Raw genomic sequence first — 17559 nt, forward strand, 5'->3', positions numbered from 1 at the left:
CCCTGCTCCTGAAAATGACAGGAACTGACAACAGTAAAAATGCTTATACATATTATTGTGATGGTCCAAAAATCATTAGGCGTGCAAAGTCTAGTATTGCTTGGGGCTGTTATGTCTGTGGCTATTACAGATTTACGTTGGTCTTTTATCACTTTTAGTAAAGATATTTTTAAAATCACTGCAGATCATTTCATTAACAGGATAATGATGTCTTAAAATGAGGATATGCTTTTATTTCAGCAACAAGAAAAATCCTTTCTTTGTTATTTTAGTCCCTCCTAATAGTTCCTTTTCATCCTGAAGCATGGGGAAAATCCCCAATGTATTCTGAAGTTCAAGATTAAAATCACTTTTCACAAAGGCTAATTCTGCTTTAGCTTCCAGGTATCTTTTGAAAATGGCTTTCAAGAAACAATATCCACTGTAAATAGATCCATTTTTATAGGACACTTCATTCAGTTTGCAAAATATTCTTACTTGGTATATAAAGCCTAATCTGGAATGCCCATTTCAAAATGGAAGACAGTCCATCAAAGGCATCCTTCTAGCTTGCAACATTAAGAAACATTCCTATGTGAAGATGGTGTTGACCATTGTTGAAAGGCAGAAAGCACAAAAGCTGGCTGGAGAATATCACATCAGCCCTTCATGACCAGATACAACTGTTACAAGGATTAGAAGGTGCCAGGGAAAATTGCATTTCCTGAGCACAATTATGGTACTGTCGTTGAAATAAATGGAATCATTTCAATAAGACAAATATAAGACAAATTAGTTATCTTACCTTCTGCAGCAGGCAAAAGGGACAGGCTCATTTGAATGCTTTTCTGCAGCCAAAGGAAAGAAACCCACATCCACTGACTCCTTTCTCTCCTGAAATACACTTGACCCACAAACCTCCCTGTCTTTGCTACCCTTTTTTTTCCCTTTTAATTTGTGTTTGCTGCATGGCTGGCCACATCCACCTTTGTCATGTCTACAACAGTGATTTCCTTCCTACTCTGACTGAAGGAAGTCTCTTTCATATTCAAAGCAATGCAACACACACTGACAAGCGCATTAGGAAAACGTTCCAAGAGAAGGGGGGAAAAGGAACTCTGAGGTAAATACACACACCAAGTGCTCATCTTTTTTTGTTCAACAACTCTAGAATTGGGTTAAATTAATAAACTGTATTCTACCAAACAGAAAGACAGACAATGTAAAGGTGCATGAGGATGGAGAGCCAGATGGTATAGGGAACTGAAGGTTTAAACATATACAGTAAAAATGGGTCAAACCCTACCGAGGCAAACTCTTCTGACTGGGAGCTTTGCCTGAATAAAAATGACAGGTCTGGCTCACTCAAATCAGCAAAAGATCAACTTGCCCACAGAAAATAAGGACTACATCTTCCAACACAGAGCAGAACACAAGATTTCTACTACCATTAACTACACTGAATTGACAACATTGATATTTTGGGAAAAAGCAACATAATGTACTTGTGGTGAAATTATTTCTATAAGTTCCTTCTGTTCATCAACCAACTCTACTGTGAGTTCCAGTTTCAGAGCTGGACATAAACAAAAAGCTTCCAGCAGAGTGCATTAATGAGCACATAATTTCTAACCATACTCCCCTTACAAACCTACACTTTTAGGATTTATAAAGGCAATCCACTCCGCAAACTGAAGAGCTGAATCAAAATGCTGTCATGGAAAAGTCTCTTTTGACTAACATTAAACGAAATTATGTGAACATTTTTAAATACTGTGGTATTGTGTAAATCATCTCCCAAACACTGACCTTTCAGTTCTTGTACTGTGGGGTAGCTAACGAAGTGCTATTACGTTAACTCAATTCTGCATGCAAGGAAAGACGGAATCAACGATGCTAAGTAACTTGCTGAGTCATATGCACAGCTGGGAACAGCACAGTCCAGTAGTTCATAATAACCTCGAGCTGTATACTGCTTTGCCACCTTCTAGGGTTAATGCAACTAGCAAAATGACTTCCAGTTGCTTAGGGGGCGATCTACAACTTCCAGTCAATTAATCAATATGAGTACTTTATAAAATCCTGAAATATGTGCAAGTAACACTGCAAATAGAAAGAGTCTGCAAAGCTCATCCTCAGCTACAGGTAATGGAAGAACCTTGACACTGGCCTGAAGCAGAAGAACAAGTCCTATATTGTGATCTGAAAAATCAAACAGCACACGCTGACCTAGTCAAGTGAATTATATGTTTAAAAATAGTGGTAAAACTCTGGTAACAATTTAAAAGCCTCTGCTAATGCCCCACTTGCTTCCTTTTCAGTTAGTAGTTTTGATTGCCAGTACCATGAGGTGATGAGTCCAGGATGTCTTGTACTGTTTTTTTTTAAACACAAAATGGGCAGATAGGCTTTGTAAAAAAAACCCCAACCAACCAAACCACTCAATGCATAAAGTCTTTATATTGGTTATTAACCACATCCAGCAGGGATTTCCAGATTTCCAGTACAGTGGACTGACAAATGTTGTTAACACAGCCTGTAATTGCATTAGCTCACAAACGACTGCAGGATGGAACCTGCCTAATTGCAGTGTCCTGACAAACTGCGAGTCAAGACTCTGTTAGCACATGAAACAGCAACCATCCAATTGCAACACGTATAGAGGCTCTGTGTTAAAATACCAACAAAGTTTGTGCAAGCAGATGATAAATCATTTTCATGCATGTACATAATAAACGAGACAGAAAAAGAATGCTAAAAAAAAATCAGAGAAGGAAAATGGAAACATAAAACTGCTATTGACATGGCAGAGTTCATCTGATGGCCCCTTGGAGATTCTGAACCCAAATCCTTCCCTCTTACCCACATGATACAGCTCAGCTTTAACATATTGCTGTCTCCTTGCCCCAGTGGCCTTGATGCAGCAATCTGCTCCTGAACAAACCACTCACACACATTGTTGACCACTGTGACAAGTTCACTGGGAGTTAGGCATCCGTTTAAGATTAAGCCAATGCTTGAGTTCTTCACTAGAGGGGATTTTAGCAGAAGATTCAGGGACCACAGGCTAATGAAACTGAACATTTGCTGTACAGAGCTGAGTAGAAAAATGTTTTGTGAAACTAGAATTTGACTCCTGCACTCTGTGTACAGAACCCCCAATACACATAGGCACTGAAGCAGTAATTACTGATTGAAGACCAAAACCATGATCCAACTCTGAATCTCCTTGCTTTCCATGCATGAAGATTGCAAAAACAAAGCTAAAAAAAAAAAGCAACCAAGCAAATCCTAAGAAAAGAAGGGTGACCCACACTGAATCACCTTTCTGGTGACAGCACACATCTTGGCTCATATTGTATATAACAGATAAAAAGGTGAGCAGCATCACCTTTTTTTCGTTAATATGGATGTGCTTAACACATCCTGTCAGTTACCTCTGTGCCTATATGTCTACCTCATCCATGCATTGCAATTGGTTTGCAGATGGGGAGTTACTACCGGAGAATGCCTTATCTTTTCACATGAAGGTGCTGAAAATAACTCCATTTTTTGATTCCCCCATCCTTTAGATTCATGTCTCATCCCTCTGCTGACAGCTGTGCACTGCAACGTCTAGGAGACCCTTACCTTCGTCCAGAGCTCCAGTCTTTTCGGAAGCTGGTGATGGAGGTGGGGAAGGAGGCAGGTTGGCTGACTCTTCGACTGCTGGAAACCAAACAGTGAAAATGAGATACAGCAATTAATTCCAGGGAGACTGATGCTTGACACAAGCCAGCCTGTTCTGCCCAGCTGAGAGAATTACTCAATGGGGACTTGTGCCTAGTGGATTTTCAAATAGACCCTTTCAGAATACAGGGATTATTAAAGTTATAATGAAAGGATTATATTTTTTTTTCAAATGGTATGAATGCTTTTTAAAATGATGGCCACAGAGTACAATATAAAAATCAAGTACAAAATCCTTTAAATTAGTACTGCCATTTAGAAAACCTTCAGCAACCCAAGGCAACAACAATAAAGCATCTGAGCATAAGAGATTTTATAAACTCTGGCTGACTATCAGAACCTGGCATCCCATCTCTTCAGTTTACCTGCAGTACAGGAACAAAAACATTCTGCAAGCCTTTTTTTTCTCTTTGCCTTCTGCTGAGTTCAATGTTAATCACAGAATACATGCAAAGATTGCTTGTCTACAGACAAGAGACATCAGCACAGGGAACTTGTGTCAGGCATGACATAATAGTGATTCAGCTGAGCAAGGCACAGGGAAATCTTAAATGTACTCGGACTGGGTTTTAGACTCATTCCCCAACGTGAGACTAGATGCTGAAAACAAATGATGTTTTTTCAATTGTTTCAATTCAAGTACAATTAAATCCTCAATAAATTGCTTCTCAAGTGAACTCAGCATAGCCTCTGCATCTGATTTCATACCAGCCACTTTGAGGATTTGTTTCTGTTTGAAACCAGATCCACTACTGGGGCTTAATCAATGCTTTTTAAACAAAGAAAACAAACCAAACAACCAAAAGTGACAAATCTGTTTTAACATATCTGTCTTATAAACAGCATCTCTCAACAAGCAGATCTCACTCAGTCTGAGATTTAAGACTTCTTCCCAGGTATAGAAAGACCAGTTTCAAAGCCTCAGCAGAATTTGCCAGGCCTCCTTCTATTGATTTCAGTGTGGTTTGGAAGTGACACTTATGTGACTTGTCCTTAAGACATGCTGTCCAGGGACAGAGCATTTGTATCTTCATCACAATGCAATCCTACCTGCACTTTTTTAAGAGTCACTGACCACAGGAACACCAATGGTTGCTAACTGAAGACATGCTTCTCACAGTATTTTTAAATCTAACCAGATGGAACTGAATATCCATTGTACCTCACCCAGGCCCCAGCCAAGCAATCTGTGCTTACATGTGTATGAAGTGCTTTGCAGAATTGGGGTTTTCAAGTAAAACTGTGTCTCTGTAAAGACTGGAATTACCAAGCAACACACCTCCCTGCTGCAGTTCAGAATTAGTTCAGTGAAGTACGAGACCCTGGGAACCAAATGTCCAATGACTATTCTAGATTACTCATTGACTTTAATTCACTCCCAGGCAGGGTCCATCCACTGTACCAAACAGACTGCCTGTGGAGAAAATACCACAAGGCATTATTTTGATTCAATCACAACATACGTGCACTCAGCAGAACTTGTTCTGGGGCAGGCTTGCAAGACTTGCCAAGACCTGACCTACCTCAGGATGGAGCGTGGCCTTTCTCTGGCCTTTGTTTTGATCTACTGTGGAAGTTTTCTGGCAGGGAGGAATCACTGTAAGTACAAATGGCAGTATACTTACTTTTTCATTTCTATCTATCCATCCATCCTTGTATTTCAGAAAGACAATTCACAAAGGAGCCAGCAGAAGGATGGGGGCACACCATGGACCAATGCAGTGGTACCATTCCCAGCCCGAATCACTGGCATTTGCTTCTACCATATATAACTCCCTCCCCCACAATCTCCCTTCACCTTGCCCAGCTCCAGGTGCTGCTGGGTCCCACCAAACCTGATGACCAAACCACTACCACCAGTTCCATTCACGGCTCTGCCACTCAGGAGTCAGAAACCAGGTGGACAGCTGCTGTTAGAGCAAAGAGTGAATGAGACAGTCATAAGGGCATGAAGAATTGAGGCAAGAAGGATACCGCTATCATTATGTGGTTCCAGCAATTATCCAGCGGTGCTGCAGTTTACCCGTGACCATAACCTATGGGTAGGTTCTGTAACTCTTTGTTTAATATACATACGTAGAACATTTGCAGACAGGAGGATACTTTGAACATCCTTTGTCTCCTTTTACCTAAAGGTAGTGGTCCAGGCTGGTCTTTGTGCTGGGCTTCTTTTTCCTGTTCTCCTTTCAGGACTGCTACAGCTTCAGCTGTTACCACTTGTACTATCCTCGCAGACACTTCCTCTGTGGCAGCAGCAAAGTCAGAAAAAAAAGGAAAATATTGTCATGAGAACAATGTTTTACAATTATAAAGATTAGCTTAAACAAAACATGGAAACTGCCTTAAGCCATTTTTAAAAGGTAATCTTTTTTTTCTGACATATAAGCAAATCATTAAAAATGAAATAGAAGGACCAGGTATTCCAAAGACCTCAGTGGAAAATGCTGAGTATTTGTAAAAAAAACAGGACTTCAGCCTTTACAGTAACATGCACAGGGCATCATTAAGTTCTTTCTGTTAGGGACAATGTGCAGCAACTGCAAAGTTTTAAGATGACCGTTTATTAAATGTCTAGAATTGTTTTTGCAGGTACTGTTTTGCAAAAAAGGGTGAAATGGCCAGCTGAGTAATGGGATTTCTTGATATTTAATACATGGAGTTAGCTGCATTCTTACATGTACTTCAGATGATATTTTCTCCCCATCAGTACACAGTATGAATTGAAGGCACTTCCCCAACAGGTATCTATGCAGATGAGGGGCTTGGGGAAAAAAAAGGGTCAAATAACATTTCTGTATGATTCAAATGTGTACTTTGTCCACCTCATCCCTTTTAAGACTGCAACACAAAGCTTTATTTAAATAGTAGGTCTCAATATCATGCAGAGGGATTGCAGAGGATAACAACAGTTTGGTGGGATGGGCTCTCAGGTCCTGGTCTCTGCATGCTTGACCCAGGTGCCATAGGACTTGTGCTTTGCTCTTCCCCACTGCCCTCAATGTGTGGCGTGCCCCACAGGGGCTGAGTAACCAGATGCTCTGCTCTGGTGGGCAGATGATGGAGATGGGACCACTCTGGAGTTAATACTTCCAAACTGAGAAATGGTATCTCAACTCTAGACCCGCTCAAAGGTGCAGTGTAATACCATCAGGTACACTGCCATATCTGGAAGTCACTGGAGGTTTCAGTTCAGGCAACTTTGATCTAGCAAATCAGGGACCTAAGGGTTGGTCCAACAGAACCATCTACAAAAGAATTCAGAGAAAATGGGTTTTGTTTTATTATCTGTGCATTAGCCCACTCTCCCTTACTCATTAATCAACATATTCCTCCCTCTCATAGCCAAATTCAGTGGAAATAACCTGCTTCATACTCCAGCTATTTCTGGGTGCTAGCTGACAGTTGTTTCAAGGGCAGAGTGCTGGGACCTGGCACAGTGCTGAGCTCTGGGGAAGGCAACAGGCTGCCCGGCTGGGCACACACCTCAGAACAGAGCTAGGACTGGAGAGCTGCTGCACCCCTCATATGGAGACAGAGGGTACTAATGGCAGACAGCAACACTCCCTGCTCCTGCAGAGGAGACACTCACCAAGCCCCCATCAATCATCATCCCAAGGGCACAAATAAAAGCTCTCTGCTCACCCATTACTGCATCCTTCAGGCAAGGACCAGCTGGGAAGGGAACTATATTTAAATCAGTGCCCTACATGTAACCTTACAGCAACCACCCTAATAGGGGATGCTGCCTATTAGATTTGTAACGATGATTTCGTCTCATAATTAGTACAGGATTCCTTTGTACTTTTAATGTAAAGTTACTTCTCTTCATTTGTCATTTAGAAAAGCTGACTTTTTTCCTCCCCAAAAGCACAGACATGCGTTATTTGGGTTTCAGAATCATAGAATCATAGAATCATTAGGGTTGGAAAGGACCTTAAGATCATCTAGTTCCAAACCCCTGCCGTGGGCAGGGACACCTAACGGTAAATCATATCACCCAAGGCCACGTCCGGCCTGGCCTTGAACACTGCCAGGGATGGAGCATTCACAACCTCCCTGGGCAACCCATTCCAGTGCCCCACCACCCTAACAGGAAAGAATTTCCTTCTTATATCCAACCTAAACTTCCCCTGTTTAAGTTTTAACCCATTACCCCTTGTCCTGTCACTACAGTCTCTAATGAAGAGTCCCTCTCCAGCATCCCTGGCTGATCCCTGAAGGCCCTCTTCAGATACTGGAAGGCTGCTATGAGGTCTCCACGCAGCCTTCTCTTCCCCAGGCTGAACAGCCCCAACTTCCTCAGCCTATCTTCACACGGGAGGTGCTCCAGTACCCCGATCATCCTCGTGGCCCTTCTCTGGACTTGTTCCAACAGTTCCATGTCCTTTTTATGCTGAGGACACCAGAACTGCACACAATGCTTCAAGTGAGGTCTCACAAGAGCAGAGTAGAGGGGCAGGATCACCTCCTTCGACCTGCTGGTCACGCTCCTTTTGATGCAGCCCAGGATACGGTTGGCTTTCTGGGCTGCAAGTGCACACTGCCGGCTCATGTTCATTTTCACATCAACCAGCACCCCCAAGTCCTTCTCCACAGGGCTGCTCTGAATCTCTTCCCTGCCCAACCTGTAGCTGTGGCTGGGATTGCTCCGACCCAGGTGTAGGACCTTGCACTTGGCATGGTTAAACCTCATGAGGTTGGTATCAGCCCACCTCACAAGCGTGTCAAGGTCCCTCTGGATGGCATTCCTTCCCTCCACTGTATCAACCGAACCACACAGCTTGGTGTGATCGGCAAACTTGCTGAGGGCGCACTCAATCCCACTGTCCATGTCAGCGACGAAGATGTTAAACAAGACCGGTCCCAACACCGATCCCTGAGGGACACCACTCGTTACTGGTCTCCAGCCGGACATTGAGCCATTGACCACAGCTCTTTGTGTGTGGCCATCCAGCGAGTTCTTTATCCACTGAGTGGTCCATCCATCAAATTGATGTCGCTCCAATTTAGAGACAAGGATGTCATGTGGGACAGTGTCGAACGCTTTGCACAGGTCCAGGTAGATGACATCAACTGCTCTACCCCTGCCCATCATTTCTGTAGCCCCATCATAGAAGGCCACCAAATTGGTCAGGCAGGATTTTCCCTTAGTGAAGCCATGCTGGCTGTCACCAAGCACCTTGTTGATTTTCATGTGCCTTAGCATGCCTTCCAGGAGAATCTGCTCCAAGATTTTGCCAGGCACAGAGGTGAGACTGACTGCTCTGTAATTACCCGGGTCATCCATTTTCCCTTCTTGAAAATGGGGGTTATATTTCCCTTTTTCCAGTCACTGGGAACTTCACCTGACTACCATGATTTCTCAAATATGATGGCCAGTGGCTTAGCAACTTCATTTGCCAGCTCCTTCAGGACCTGTGAATGGATCTCATCAGGACCCCTGGACTTGTGCACGTTCAGATTTTTAAGATGGTCTCGAACCAGATCCTCTCCTACAGTGGGCGCAAGGTCTTCATTCTCACATTCCCTGCATCTGCCTTCTAAGACTTGGGTGGTTTTGTCAGAGCCTTTGCCAGTGAAGACCGAGGCAAAGAATTCATTCAGAACCTCAGCCTTCTGCAAATCCTGTGTAGCCAGTTCTCCTGAGAGCTTCCTGAGGGGGCCTACGTTCTCCCTAGTCTGTTTTTTATTTGCTATGTACCTGTAGAATCCCTTCCTGTTATCCTTAACATCCCTAGCCAAGTTTAATTATAACTGGGCCTTAGCTTTCCTAACCTGGTCCCTAGCTTCTCGGACAATATCCCTGTACTCTTCCCATGCCACCTGTCCTTGCTTCCACTTATTATAAGCCTCTTTTTTCAATTGAATTTTCCTCAGGAGCTCCTTATCCATCCAAGGAGGTCTCCTGGCCCTCCTGCTGCACTTCCTTCTGGTTGGGATGCAACACTCCTGAGCTTGCAGCAGGTGGTCCTTGATCCTTGAGTATCAACCAAATCATGTTTGTCTAAAACCAAAATGATAGGTTAATCTTTCTTTTGCACAAACAGTGTAATGAGATATTTAAAAAAATCATCCACTGGCAAAGAACTGTCATAACTCTTGGTATTTATATCTTACAGTTCACTTCCCTCCTGACTCGTCACCAGGAAGGCAGGGACTGCAATAGTGTTACAGGCTGTGGCCAATAGTAAGAGTAGATAGTAAGTAAGAATAACTACCAAGGAACAGCAACAACAAAAAGCTGATTTAAAAACCTGCTAGCCCAAGAATCCGTAAGTATAAACTTGCTCAGGATAAATGCAGACTAGAAAGCTGAAGACGCTGCTTTCCTGCTGTTAGGGGTGTGAAGTTCTGGCAGTCTTCCACATTGCAGGAAACAACTTAACTGGTTTTGAGATGGAGCTCGATATATTTACAAAAGGAGCTATATACAACATAGAAACCTGTATTAGCAGGAGACTGTGAGTGGCAGCTGTAGTTCTCTGTCCCTCTATTCAACAACATGCCCCTAGTATGAGGTGAAACTCCACTTTGTGCTTAAGTAGATCGAATTGAGCACCATAACCCCATAAAAATCAAGTCATGCACGTAGCTAGTCCTACGGACCAAAGAACAGGGATATTGATTCAAAGCCCATCAATCTTCCCCGCTGCTGTTCACAGGCCTGCACCTTGTTTTGGGGCAGATGGTGGCTTGTCACACCAGCCCACACAGCTGGCATGCTGTGGCACCTTGAACAGGTAGGACATGGGGTAGGACACAAACTGCTCTTCCATAAACCATAGTTTGATACTTGCTATATCCCTGTTCACATTCTGCTTTCAGAAGGAATTAATATTGCCCAGACAGCTTTGATGAGCACAGAGCTTCAGAGGACCATGGCTCCAGCAGACCCCTCACCAACTGCCACCAACACTCGATGCCTGGAGGATGTGACGTGGCTCTCAAACTTCCATTAATCTACTGATCACAGCACTACTGACAAAAGTAACATCATCCAGTCTGTACTGTTAGCTCAGATGAACAGATTAAGACTCAATTAGGAAGACAGGAGAATCAATTTGGTAAGCTTATTTTCACAGGAAAATTTTAAGAAAAGGCTTCAATTAATTTTTCAGATATAGAACATGCAAATCCATACCAGATTTAGTACCCTGGAGCATATCCAAAGGAAACCCACTCAGTCACCTGTTCCCCATCACCCCAGTTACTGCAAGCCACCCCCCTCCCCCAGCAAGGTGAAACAACTCCCTACTAAAACTGGCCTCCTTTGTTACAGAATTTATACTTGTGCACATCCAGCCTGGTGCCCTAGTGCAAATGGACTCTCCAAGGCTGGGAGACGGTTCAGACCCTCTCAGCTCCCTTCCTGATGTAATTTGCTTGGGACAAAGTATGTTCCACAGGGAGGTATGGCTGGGGGTGAAAGGTTGCCTTATGAAAAATGGAAATTTCAATTTCAGGCTATGCAAAACAAGTAAATAAAAATACAAATGGCCTCTGGGGCTTGGGTGTCTTTTTGGTTTGTTGAGTTTTCTCCCTGGATTTTTTTCTCTTTGTTTTAATCAAGAAAGGTTCACTTCTGAACACTCTTTTGATGGATATTTTGGGTGACATAGGAGGTACAGGCAGCTCGCCAGAAGAGGAGTGCTTTTGCTATACATGACTGTTGTAAAAGGGCAGACATTTTTGTACTAATGGACACTATAAATAGCAGATCCAACGGGTAAGTCAAATCCTCACAGGGCAGCTATTGAGACTTTTCATAGTTTCCTTATGGTTCAGTTAAAGTTCAAGGAAGCCTAATGATAAAGAACAAAAAAGGAAAAGCAGAGTTAGCCAGCCTGGATACCGCAAATTCTTCATGGCCTAAATGCTCTGGATTCAGTAGATAGTTTTGCTTGTAGAGATCTATTTTCTCTCTCTTTAAGCAGGTAGACATTCTCTGACTGCACTTTGTGCCACAAAAATGGCACTAACAAATGAGAAACAACATCAGATACACATTTCTTAAAGGCAACAGGATCTTGGCTTCATGTAAGACAATGTGGAATGGTAATGTGGTTTTCCTTTGCATTTTGCAGTGAGTAAAATGCTGCTCCTTTTTTACCAAGATGTCAACTGCTCATGATACAGGACACACACTGAGTGTCCCAGTTTGATTTTAGGGAATGCAGTACGCAAAAGTACAGGTGGCCTTCAAACAGGATGTCCATAAGGAGAAGAGACGTTGTGAAAGATCTTCAGCAGGAGCTTTCAAAAGCCCCTGACCAGAAGCAGGCTGAGCCAAGAGGCCAGGAGATCACATGCAGGGACAGTGATTCTGCTGCTCTCTTAAAGATTCTCTCTTCAAACCAAGCTCTGACGGGGCACTCAGGTCAAGTCTGCCCAGTTGCTATGGATGCCATGGCTGCTGTGTGGCAGAAACAGAGGACTGTGCCCTGCTGAGGGCAGGTCCCTGTCCTGGCCACTATGCTAATTTAAACCAAAGTTAAAACACCAGTGAGGAAGCACTCTCTGCTTCTTGTTTTGGAAGTCAGCCCAATTCTCCTATAAACCCCAGCCTGCAGCATATCAAATCAGGGCATCAGGAATCTCCCTGCCCCACAGGTAACTCAGAGAGGTAAACCCTTTCAGAGCACTGGGATGCACAGGGGATGCTGAACTAGCTGCTGATTATATGGGGAGCCACAGCCTTTCCTGCCTGTTTGGTTTGGAAGGCCTGGTACCCCCAAAATTTGCTGCCTTCCTCATAAGCACACCCAAGGGCACAACAGCTGCCCAGTCCCCAGCCCAGCTCTGGCACTGGTCTGAACTGCAGCAGGCATGATCCAGACACCTGATCACCCACAGAGACTCAACTGGGGACTGTTCAACCAAAGCATGGCTACAGCAGAGGCAAGGATCTGGGATCAAATCCTAAGCAAGGCCCAGATGTCATTGCAAAGCCCTCCTTCATTTTTTATTGATGCTGCTGCAGTTTTCAATGGACTGCAGATGTCTCCACTGGCATCTGAGTGCATTACCTACAGTACTTTAATTTCCCACGAAGCCTTTCCAGTCCATTAAGTTTTCTAACAGACAGGTTTACCCACCCCAGAGACAGATGTACAGATGGTGGCAAAAGGCATCTGAGCTTTCACCAAATATTTCTAGAAAATTGTTAGAAATAATTGGCAACTATAAAGGCAAGAGCAAAAATTAGATCTGTGACACATCTCTGCAGTCATGTGTGGTGTCTACTTCTTTTGTGCCCTTTCAAATGGTTTTCCTTCAGCCTCGGGCACTTTTTCTCTCCCAACCTACCATGGCCTCAGGCTCAATCCATTGAGGTGAACCTGCTCAGGCTCAGATATTTGCCTCTGACAACTTTTGTTCAGCAGCACCTTTTATCTTCTTCCCTCTCTCCCCACCCCTCTATGCAACACTTGTACTATTATTCTGAGGATTGTTTTTGACAGGAGAAGCGTCCTGTGAGCCTCACTCACAGCATCTCCCCGCCTGACAGGGACGTGACTCAGCACTGCCGCCAGAGGAACAGGCTGGCACAGCTCGCCCTGGGGAACAGACGGCTCATCAACTCGCATGACAGTGCCAGTCATGGCTCAGGCTGGAGTTGCCCCGGTCAGACAGAGTGTGTCCCCAGCTCTTCTCCTTCCCTGCCTGTAGCTGCCTGTGTTTCATTACTACCATTCAGCCAGTTCACTTGGGTCACCTATGCTATTGCTTCTTCCCACTTGCAAACCCATTTCACAGCAACAGGGAAAGCTCCTCCTGAAAAGAAAAAGCATTTCACATCCCCACAATTTCACAAGGACACTCTTCCCAGACCAGGGCAGCATCATCCCTCTCTCCTCCTAGCAACCACTCTATCTGGTACCACTACAATGGCAGCAGATCTTCCATTTGCTGTAGCCATGGAAGATGCCATCTGGTCTCTGCAGAGCAGAACTTGTTTTAAGGCATAAACAAAGTTTACAGTGCGCAGCATAGCAAATGCTCCAGGAGAAAACCAAAGGAAAAGGATGATAGGAAGAAGAGACAGAGAAGAAGAGAATAAAAACTCCATCAAAACATCACACACATTCACAGCGTCACCTCAGACATCTACCAAGAAAATGAACAGTGAGCTTGGTTAAAGCAGAAAGTACTTAATGCTCCTGAAGCACTGAGGCTAAAACAGGGATAAAGAAAGATACAAACAGATGGAAAGGATAAAATAATATGTTTCATTAATTTTGCTGCATTTTAGGGAAGAAACACAGGCAGAGCACAGAAAAAAGCTTGCAGAACTGGGAAAACAAAGCAATTTCAGCCAAAATGCGCCTGTCAAAGTCCTCCGTGGGGTGCAGAGCAGTTTCCAAGGTAACCAGCACTAATTGTTGGCACAGTGGAATCCAGTCAACAACAAAAGCACACAGCAACCTGCACTGCTTAGTGAGGCAACACACCCAAATACAGTCCTGCACAAAGAAACAAAGCAGCTACTTGTGATCTTTGCCAATTTGAAAAGCAAACAGGACCTACAGATTTCCCCCCACCAAGCAACTGCAAGGGCAGGAGGGCTCCAAACCCAATAGCTATTCCATTTGTTCAGAGGCATTAGCCAGACCCCTAAGGACAGGTCCTGAAGTCATACTCAGCTTTCCTGGAAGCGGGTGGACGACTCTTGCTGCAGTGAACACTGCAGCACTGAAATGCTGGGGAAAAAAGACCTGGGCTTCATCCAGTGACGTTTCTAATGGAAATACCAAAGACACATCTTGGACTTTACTGCTGGGATCATGGCAACTGTAAATACTGCCTTTTGCACTTAGATTAAAAGAGAAATTCACAGCAGCAATCAAAGCAGTATGAATAAGTTACATAAAACCCAAATAATGCCAACAGATTAGTGCTTGCAACTGAAGAAAAGCAGTAGCACAGCTTTACAGAATTCAAATATTTGCTCTCAAATGGCTTTCGTGAGTGTAAATATTTTGTTGTAAGTAGGTCCTTGATCTGGATGCTGGCAACATCAACAGTAATTGGCAGGGGGTATGAAGGCAAATAATGGGAACATCAGCTTTTAAATTAAATGAAACCACAACTGACAACTATCATTTCCCTAATAAACTCATTGACTTAAACTACTGTAGCATCAACGAGGATAGTGACAGATTAATTTAATCACCAGGATTTACCAGCTAACCTACTGAACAGGTCAGATTGTGTTTGGAAAAACAGCATTGGTTGTTTGATGCACTGAACCCCATAGGTATGACCATTCAGACTACCTATGGGGAAAGATGCACTGCAGTAACTGAGAAGAGCATGTACATGGGAGCTACAGCTGGATACCTGACAGCAGCCCCTGGTGAGCCCCCAGCAGACAGTTTACACCTGTGTTTTAGGGTACTTCAGGTATTCAACAGCCCCCTCCTACATTCTCCTTAAACTCTGGATCACCATTATCCAGCCCCTTAACATATCTGCTTTACAGCAGCATAAATCTGGCACACAACTGGTGTCCTGGCTGCAGCTGAGCTGTGTCTCACCAGCTGTGCTCTAGTACAAAGCAGAGGCTGGTAGGTGCCTTTCCTTGCTCCCCTGCAGCACCCGGGGAAGCAGCAGCTCCGGCTGCCTGTCCTTGAACAGCCTGCACGTGTTCTGCTCTGCCTGTACTCCAGCTCTGCTGCCCTGCCTGCATTTTCCTGATCACCTTCTTCAGTGAGAGAACTGAACAAGTTAAGTCCAAATCTCCCAGGCATACAAAGTGGCAAAATCCAGGGGTACTCGTGCTAAGAGCCAGGTGCAATTCTAGAAGCTGGAGTGAGCCCCCTGCTCCAGCTCCCAGAGCACATTCATCAGGCAGAGGCCTCTGCCATGCTGTCTGGCAGCTGTAAAACAAACAACCAAGGGATCAGTCCCCACCCTTGAAATATGAAAGTCTGTTAAAAAGGAGTCATACAGATGTCAGTACAATAAAGCAATGCTTTAAAAATGAGTCCTCATTACTGCAAATACTTGCTCCCTGTGCAACCCCTGAGTCACATCTTCTTAAGTCTACTGCCTGGAACAAAATATTTACTACCATCAGCATTTCCCAGGCAAGTCAGAGGTGGGAAAAGCTAGAAAGTTCTGCCTGATGCATTGGCAACACTGAAGCAGACACCGTAAGACCCTCAGCCAGATCAGTTAAAAACATCACTTGCACATATGAAGCAGCTCTATCTTTCATTAAGACATGAGCAGCTCAGTACTGATGCAGACGAAACAACTTCAGCTTCAAAGCAAAGAACCGGCTATTTAATCCTTTAAAGTGTGAGTAAATATATGTAACAGGTAACTCACTTTTAAATCAATTTTTGTTTTGAACTTCAGTACAAGCTAGAATTTTAAGCAAACAGACTTTTAAGAACACCCATAGAAGTCCATGGAGCTTCAGCCACCTACAGCAGGAGATGACATATTCCTTAAACTTCACTTTTAGCTCCTTTTGAGCTGATACGGAACACTTCTTACAGTGTTTTCTGTGATCTTTTAAAACAAGAATTCAAAGTATGCTATACAAACTCTGCTGAATGTAAGTTTAAAATTAACCTGTGCACGCACTGTGTGGCATTTCTAGTCGTGCCTGGCCAGAAGGACTGGAAGATCATGCTGTCAACGCAACACAGTGTTGGTTTATCCCATCAGGGGATACAGTAACACCTAAAATGCAGCAGTACCGTGCCCTGTTCACCTCAGGACTCATGCTGCCAGTCCAGAACTGCTTCTCCAGCTAGCTCTGCAATGCAGCAAGAGCTGCAGGGCTCTTCTCACCCCCCCTCTGCTTCCCAGCCTAGCCCCATACCTGTACCAAGCCAGATATCCTTCTGTTGACTGTGAGGAACAGTGTTGTGTACTCGGTGATGTGGGTATGCAAGTGTTCCCGCAGACAGGCGTCACATACATACCAAGTTCCGCAGAGCTGGTGGTGGGAATGGATTTCCAGAGCAGTCCTCAGCTCTGCTATCTCTCCCCCTCTTCCAGCACCACTTGCTCCCATCCATGGACTGCCCACCCTTGGAGACTACAGGCTCACACCTCCCAGTGTACAAAGTAATTAGGAAAGGAAGATGTGAGAGATGGATATCGAAGCCCTCAGTGCATCTTCTGAACTACCTCTGACAGAGCTGCCTTCTCCAGGCACTAAAACACCTACAAGCTTCTGCAGCCACAGTGCTGGGGACATCTGGGTGCTGTGGGGAGAGCCGAGACCAGGGCTTGGGTCACTGCAGCCACTGGGAGAGGTCTGCACCTGCATCCAGAGGGAGAGCTCTCAAGCATACTGAAAGTGAGAAGCAGCAGCAAAGGTCAAGGTTGCAGAGGAGGTACGCTGGGTGGCCAAGATAAAAGCTGGGAGTACACAGAACAAGGAGGGTAGAGGAGCTAAAAGCAACCTAAGTGAGAAAAGAGGAAAAGAAGGAAGAGCTGACAGAACAATTGTTGAGAAGGATAATATATGCTTCATCCCTGGAAGTGATCAAGGCTAGTCAGGGCTTTGAGCAACGTCGTCTTGTGGAAGGTGTCCCTGTCTGTGGCAGGGTTTGGAACTGGATGAGCTTTAAAATCCCTTCCAATACAAACTGGTCTGTGATACTATATTCTTAAACAGAGAGAAAAGATGACAGCAAAAGGAAAGAGAAAGGAACTCATGGACATTAACAGCTAAGGATTAGTTCCTTTTACGGCTCATCAACAACCTGTACAGGCTGTATTACCCTGGATTTGGCACATACCCTAAATCTGAGGTAAAAAGCAACAGTCACAGCTGAAGCCTTTTCCTTCTCTCATATGTGGTATACGGCTATGGATGAAAACAGTTTG

At 44.2% G+C, this 17559-nt stretch overlaps 1 protein-coding gene across 45 annotated transcripts in view; it reads right to left on the reverse strand.

The window, feature by feature from the left end:
• MAP2 (microtubule associated protein 2) overlaps positions 1-17559 on the reverse strand; it is a 226684-nt gene that overhangs the window by 48406 nt on the left and 160719 nt on the right. For 35 of the 45 annotated variants that reach the window (XM_062602511.1, XM_062602338.1, XM_062602357.1 and 32 more), the window contains 2 exons: positions 5838-5951; positions 3610-3687 (listed from right to left, as the gene is read on the reverse strand). Coding sequence is in view for 43 of the 45 variants with exons in the window: in XM_062602338.1 (XP_062458322.1) it covers positions 3610-3687; positions 5838-5951 (192 nt within the window). In the remaining 2 variants the exon portion in view is untranslated. The remainder of the gene's footprint in view (positions 1-3609; positions 3688-5837; positions 5952-17559) is intronic. The other 10 variants (XM_062602413.1, XM_062602384.1, XM_062602460.1 and 7 more) reach the window with 1 other exon arrangement.

This window comes from Pezoporus occidentalis, unplaced genomic scaffold (assembly GCF_034315485.1).
Source record: "Pezoporus occidentalis ecotype Australia unplaced genomic scaffold, CSIRO_AGI_Poc_V1 ctg118, whole genome shotgun sequence".
Taxonomy (NCBI): domain Eukaryota; kingdom Metazoa; phylum Chordata; class Aves; order Psittaciformes; family Psittacidae; genus Pezoporus; species Pezoporus occidentalis.